Below are 7,736 nucleotides of genomic sequence, written 5' to 3'. Positions count from 1 at the left end.
GTAACGTCAGACATGTGACGCTAAAAATAACTATATAGGGACGTAACGTTGGTCGGTATAAAATTGCCACAAAGCATCGGACGGTAAACGTACTGGTAGCATCCAAATATTTGTCGCTATACATGGCGTCTCATGATCGGTCGGTATAGTTCAATAATAGCATCATTTTATCGGTCGGTATAGATAAAGAGCGCGCCTAAAATTTTGTTCTCGCGCGCGACCTGAAACCCTAGGCCAGATTGCGCGTTCTAGAAAAACAAAATACGCTTCCGCCGCCCACCAAACCCTCACTCCCATCTCACCGTGGGGAGGTCACCGCCGCCGCGTCTGGGGCGCAGGCAGCAGCCGCATCTGGGGCGCAGGCAGCTCCCCACCCAGGCCGACTCCCTTCTTCCCTTGCCGGTCGCCGCCGTCGATTCCTTCCCAGGTCGCCGCCGCCGCCGATTCCTTTGCAGGTCGCCGCCACCAACTCCCTCGCAGGTCACCGCCGTCGCAGGTCGCCGCCGCTCCTGGGGAGCAGGCCGCCTCCGCCGCCGCTGCGACGCTTGGGGGCCAGACCAAGGACGTGCTGTACAAGGACGTGCAGACAAGGCCGTGACGTCGAGATCCACTAACGAACTGCGATTCACTTGAGGTATGTATTGACCATGTGATTTTCCCTTCTTGCTTCCCGAGTTGATACACGACTAACCATGACCTCGTCTGCTCTTTCACCTTCATCAAGCCGGAGGGGACAAACTGCAGTAGCAGGAAGAGCAGCCGGAGCAGGGGAAGGGACAGGGGCATCTCTGTTAAGCTCCAGGAAGGGGCTCGTGCGATACTGGTATACACTCGATCTGCTTGGCATCTGAGTGCTGAACGATAATTTCTTTGTCAATGTCATTTTGGCTAGCTCTTCTTTGTCACAACTTTCAGCCATTTGGGAACACATGGGCAACTTAGATAGTTTGTTACCTCCAATCGAATCAGATGATTCAAATAGTTGATTACAACTGTATTCTTATGCACTAGAAATTACACATGTACATGCCAATAAAAATACTATTATGCCAAACAGGTGCTTACGGTGTGTATATGTGTTGTGTGCATGCTGTGACTATTTTATTAACTTTGTAGTGCCTTATTTAGGAATTAGGATGCGGATGTTTATGCTTAAATTAATCTAATATCCTATACAATGCAAAGTGTGTGGTAATAACACCAATTTTTATTTTTACATTCTCGAGTGATGGATATTCACTTTAGGAAATATGCAACATGTAGGGTAATCAGATCTACTTGTACATGTACTGTTTATATGCCGTAATATGCTTGGTTCGATGTTTATCTAAAAAAATATATGGAGAATTCCCTGCTGAAAGATCCTGCCTAGTGTCTTCTTCCTTCTGGCTACTAGTATATTTGGTCCAACATTTAGACAAGGTGCTTCTCCTCTGTATTTGAACCCTCTATTTCTGTGAATGGAACCCCCCAAGCTGTATATGAGCAACAGGCTACAAAAAGCTGTTCTGTATCACAGCAAGAGGCCACAACAAGTTGTTCTGTATTACAAATTGAGTAATGGATTTAGATGTATGTAGCAGTAGCGCTTTGTGGAACATTTAGAGAACCAGTTTTATACTTGTGCAAGTGTTTTGCTCTATTTCTTACATGAGAAAATAAATGAATTTAAGAGTTATGTTTTTTTTAATTCCTTGTACTTATGTTATGTTGGTCTTGTAGCAGGGGATGTCCACAAAAGTCACTGAAGCCGATGGAACTGGGGTCAGCATGAAGCAACCTGACCATTTTGTGGTAGCAAGCAGATCAAACATTTTGTGAGGTGAAGATGAAACATCGATGGATCCATGCTGCTTTGTATTGGATGCCATAACATTTTGTAAAGAACTGCTTGGTCATGGATGCTAGTTCCTTTGGATGATTTTAGATTTAACTCCATGGACATGGTAGGGCATGTTAGCTGTGTGGTGTGCAAGGCAGACTTGTGTTGTGAACAAGATTATTGTACCCAGGGCTGTTACATGTGCCATTTATTTGGCTTGAATGAAATATAAGCCATGTTATGACTTAATTCTATGTCTGATAGTGATTGTGAGCTTGTATGTTTATAAGGTCTAAAAGAATGATTAATGGTTAATGCATAATTGATAATATATATTTGGGTCATGTGATCTATGCGTTGGATTATTGGTTGGTATAACTCCCAGTAGCCTTGCTGCATTGGACGGTATAACCACTATATGTCATCAGCACATTGGTCGGTACTTATTCAACTTATCATCACACCATCGGTCGCTAAAAAAATGTCGGACGCTATAGCCTATACCGACGCCAGTTTCAGCGACAGCAAATAAGTGTCGCTATAGATCTATAGCGACCAATCGAGCGTCTTTACATCCACATATAACGACCAATCGTGCATCGTTACTCTGGGGCTGTGGTGTAGTGATCGGCGTCTGATGAACTAAAATAGTGAAGGTCATCTCCAAAAAAATCATCTAATCTTGAGAGAGATCCAACTCCTCTCCACCCCTCAAACCCCACCTCCTTTGTAAATGTGCCAACACCACCATGTGTACATCATTATGAGCATGTATGTTAGCATTTTCACAAATATTTTCTTCAAAGGATTTAAAATAGCTTACTAAGTTCTAAATGCATGCTCATGAATAATAACACCTAGTGCACTCGATACACCGCTTAGCCAAATAATTCCTCTATTTATAGTATGACTATCTATCCTAAGTGTGATCACACCCTCTATGGTGTCTTGATCACCAAAACCAAAATCCTAAGCTATACCTTTGCCTAGATCTCCATAGGGGTTTATTTTTCTCTTTCTTTTTCCCAAGTTGAGCACTTGATCATCTTGTGGTCATCGCCACCATCACAATGATCCTCTAGCTCCACCACTTGTCATGGGACTTAACATTTTATGTCTACACACTTAGCACAATAATTAGTCTCTAGGTTTCATCAATTATCAAAACCAAACTAGGGCTTTCACTAGGCCTATCTTTCTATACCTTGCTCTTCTAATTCAACCAGGCTAGGGATGTCCAGGCAAACAAACAAGCCCTAGAGTACCAACTCCCACCAATAAATTCCCTAGGGGTAGGGTGATAATTGGGTGAGAAATTTCCACTTATCGAAAGATAAATACATCCTCATCGTTCGTCATAAATTGTCATATAATAACTTTCTACTCAAAACTCACTACTATAGAGATATTACTAGAGGCGGCAAAATAGATTAACTGAGGCCAGCATCCCATCAGCCTTGGACAAAAGGTGTAAATCAAACGTTAACCAAGGTGGTTAAAATGTCTGCCTCGGTAAATAAAAAACAAAAAATATGAAAATCCATGGACAAGCCTAGAAGCCCATCCGTGAGATGCCACTACCGTCGCTCGCTGAATCTACCACCAGGGGGTGTGTCTAACCTAGATCTGCCACAGGGAGGCGGGCCACATTCGATCCACGTGAAGCCGCTTCCACTCGGAGTCGTGCTACCACACGCAATGCCATAGAGAAGGTTGAATCTAGGAGGAGGGGGCCAGATCTGGGCCATGGCTGCTAGATCTGCCTGCTGCTGCTATGGATCTATGCACCGGCGAGGCAGAGGCTGCACCATGCCATGCCAAGGATCCGGTCACTGTGAGGAGAGAGTCCACTTGATGACGCTGTGCTAGAGAAGACGCTCCATAGTGTGGGCCCGCTTCGCCTAGCTCGCAAAGCCGCGTTGTCGCACCAGACCTAGCTCGCGAAGTTGCGCCGCCACAACGCGCCCATGAGGCAGGATGTCCGTAGCACGCAATGCTAGTGAGGGAGAGAAGAGAGTAAGAGAGTTGAGGGAGAGGAGAGATGTGTGAGAGAGGGGACGGAGGGAGGGGGTCACGACCTCTTGCCATTTGCGGTGCCGAGAGATGAGTGATAGCTAGGGTTTTAGCTCGTATATATAGTCAAGATACCTAAACATGCTAGGATGGTGGCCTTAAGTTGGATACTAATTTTGGGCTCAATCATCCTAGGTGGGCTTTAAGTTTGCCTGCCTCGATTAATCCAACCGAGGTGGTTTCGTTAGGTTGTCCGCCTCAGTTAAGCATTATGAACCGAGGCGGTTGTTGGACAGACTGTCCTGCCACGAATAATTGTGGTAGGCAACTGGCCCAACTGCCTCGGAGCCCATTTTCAAAATGCCTCACATAAGTTTTTGTGCAGTGGTGACTCCCACACCAAACAGGATATGAATTTCATATTTAACTCCCTCTCTTATTTTCCTCCATGAACCAAACAAAGAATTGAGAATAAATCAAATTCACACCTCAACTCCCTCTCGAAGTCCCACCACTAATTCCTATGCCTATTCTTATGTAGCTACTAAACGCATGAATCATTGAAACAAGCTACCTAGAATCCTGTCATGGTGTTGCACCACCATCTTTAACATGTTGGAGTTCGTTAGGGCGGGTCCTTGGCCATCCTATTGCCTTCTAGAGGTAACATATAATAGTAGTCATCTAGATATATGGACACGGTCCATGTTCTGTTTGGCGTACCGTAGAAAATCCCTTACAATATTAAAAGAATGATACTGGGTCACGAAACACAACAATCCTCTCGCCCTTCCTGTCTTCTACTACTATAGTTGAACCACTTCTAGCTAGTTTACCCCGCACTCCTTAGGGGCCCCATTTTTGTACCTCTTGGAGTCATTGCAGTAATCATATATCTTGTTACTAGATTCCACCTGCGCCAGTTGCTGTTTCCGTGACACATCCAGCTGCTGGTCGAACCAACCGGAGCCTGGGAGACACAGAGGGGAGGCCTGGTATAGGTCGCATGAAATAGCTCTGTAGTTCCGGAAGTACGCGGTGAATGGCGCCTGCGCCCAGTCAGTCTTGACGCGGCCGCCCTGTGTAGCCCAGTCATCGGCGTTCCAGATGGTGGCATACACCCTCATTGGGTAGTAGTATGGGTATGGGGCACCGTATATCTGGTTGTTCTTGATCTGCCGGTACAGCTTGTCATCCACAAGAAATCTGCATGCAGCTCAGAAAAATATATATACAGTTGTATGATTATTACCACCGAATGACATTGCGCCCATGGATAAAATTGGGCCTTAGATATATGTAGAAGGGGAGCTTACAGGATCCAATCTTTGTTCCAGATGATGGTGTACTTGTGGTAATCTTGAGTGGGATTGAAATCAAACTTGTACTGCTTCTCTCTTCCACCCTGTCCTCTGGCATACATGTTAGTGTGCATAGTATAAGGCTGGCCACTGCTGTTGCCCAAAAACTCGATGTCGATTTCATCATGGAACTGCCACGGGTTCTCGGTTATCATCTGTACACCAGAGATGGCAGCACAAATATAGGTTGGTGTTAAGGATCCAGACGTGTGGTGGCCGAACAACGTGAAACAGTTTGTTTAATTTCTCAGATAGTATATACTTACATAGAATGTGGTGACGGTGCCGGCTGAGTTTCCAGGGACGAGCTTGATCTCTATGTCCACCCTGCAAAACTGGCATGTCTTCTTGGAGCGGAACGCAGAGCTAGTTGAGCGATCAAGAGCCAGCGCGATGGCCTGTTGGCCGCTGCTGTCAGTGACGAACTTTGCGTTGCCCCACATTACCTCCAGGTCATCGGTCAGATTGCCGGTGACATGCTGGGTGACGGCTAGGATGAGGTAGATGGCCGCTAGGGAGGCTAGGAGCTGATGAGCTCTAGCCTTCCCCATGGCTGTAGGTGTTTTTGAGCGAGTAGGTATAGTAGTGCGAGAACGCTTTCACTTATATAGAGAAGAGGAAGAAGTACAGATTAGGGTGGTTCTGTACTGCAGCCAAGATCTAACCTGGGTATAGCATATAGCTACTTTTGATTCTCTTAAGATCTACTCCCTCCGTCCCTGAAAGAATCAATTCTTAGAATCCGTGCCAGTCAAACTTTTTAAAGTTTAACTAACTTTATAGAAAAGAGTAACAACATCTATAATATAAAATACACATTATATGAAAATATATTTTATGATGAATCTAATAATACTAATTTGATACTATAAATCTTAGCATTTTTTCTAGAAATTTGGTCAAAGTTTAAAAAGTTTGACTTAGAACAACTTTAGAAATTGATTCTTTCAGGGACGGAGGGAGTTAGAAATTTGAGAGAATCATCTGGTTGGTGAGTAAGTGGGTATATAAAAAAGTCGATCATCATGACTTCAATTAAAGCTCGAACACGCGCGCCCACATACACACATACAGAAAGAGATTGAGGCCTTATTTAGTTCACCTAAAAACAAAAAAGTTTTCAAGATTCTCCATCATATCGAATTTTACGGCACATGCATGAAACATTAAATATAGAAAAAAATAAAAACTAATTACACAATTTATCTGTAAATCACGAGACGAATCTTTTAACTCTAGTTAGTCTATGATTTGATAATATTTGCCACAAACAAACGAAATTGCTACAGTAATAAAATTCAAAAAGTTTTCAGATCTAAACAAGGCCTGTGCGAGAGAGAGCTAGAGAGTAGAGAGTTGACTAATTGGTTCGAGGGCTCTCATGCATGGAGCATCAATCTGTGAGCCGCCCAACTGTGGCTTCTGTCAGAAGTGTAGTTGATTCTTCTGCACAGGTTGACGTGGGGAGTCGAGAAGTTCTAGCTATAGGGTGCCTTTATTATTACGATAAGAGGGTTTTACGTCCTTGTGACCACTTTATTTTGGCTTATTCTTCCATAGCCATGTAAATCCGCAGAGTCAGAAAATGGCCAGTCACGTGTAGCAGATCACGAGGTCATATGTGTGCTCTGAAAGTTCTACCGTAATTAGACATCCAAAAGTTTCTGATTTACATTATTTGTGCGTGTGTACAACGTCCAGTGTTCAGTGCTATATATTTTTTTTCAGGACATGGTCTAAAACTCCTAACTTGTACTGAATGGTACAAGTACGTGACATTCTAGCTGCACGTTCTCATGCATAGGCTTTGAGATGCTCCCGTTAACGCATGCCTGAAATAAACAAAGCTAGGGTTTCATAAAATGTTCAGAACATCGATTCTTTTGAGAAGTGTGAACAAAAGTTGTTCGCAAAGAAGTGCAATCAATTTTTTTCGCATTTTTAATACACAAATGTAGTTCTTCTCATAGGAGAACAACTGCATGTTTAGTGGATCTTCATTTGATATTTATTGAAATTTTTCTGTATAGTGTCGAATGAATGACTCTAAGTTCATTTTCCGTGCACAAAAAGGTTCTTTGCAAATTATAAGTGATTTAACTTTTCTAGATATAAATATTTTTATTATGCATCTAGATATACTATGTCTAGATACATAGTTTTCTATGTATTAAAAAAGTCAGAACAACTTTTAGTTTAGAACATAGGGAGCACTTTGGATTCTCTATCGTCCACTCATAGATAAGGTGGGATTGCGGGCCTGTTTGGAGAGAGGGCATTTTACAGAAGCACCTATTGGTACAGACGATATATATAAGCTGCAGTGCTATATATATGGACCTCTCAGTGAGTGAGCACACTGATTCTGCAATTCCTATACATCATCCCTAACAAAAAACTAGATACATCTGTTGGCAACCTGTTAATATAGATCAAGAATCCATTCTTCATACTGTTTTCTGTAACTTGCCATAACTTTTTTACAAGTGCAAGTTCTGACTCGTACAGGTCTTGGTTGACAACATACGGTCAAATTGGTT

General features: G+C 43.2%; 1 protein-coding gene across 1 annotated transcript; it reads right to left on the bottom strand.

Moving 5' to 3' along the window:
- LOC8086098 (xyloglucan endotransglucosylase/hydrolase protein 24) lies at positions 4,262–5,793 on the bottom strand. Its single transcript, XM_002444038.2, has 3 exons — positions 5,463–5,793; positions 5,152–5,351; positions 4,262–5,041 (listed from the first exon to the last, which is right to left on the bottom strand). Exons 1-3 carry the CDS (start codon positions 5,745–5,747, stop codon positions 4,663–4,665), a joined length of 864 nt encoding a protein of 287 aa, XP_002444083.1. The 5' UTR covers positions 5,748–5,793; the 3' UTR covers positions 4,262–4,662.

The sequence above is a fragment of the Sorghum bicolor genome, chromosome 7 (genome assembly GCF_000003195.3).
Source record: "Sorghum bicolor cultivar BTx623 chromosome 7, Sorghum_bicolor_NCBIv3, whole genome shotgun sequence".
Classification (NCBI taxonomy): Eukaryota; Viridiplantae; Streptophyta; class Magnoliopsida; order Poales; family Poaceae; genus Sorghum; species Sorghum bicolor.
This window is presented reverse-complemented; position numbering and strand designations above follow the sequence as displayed.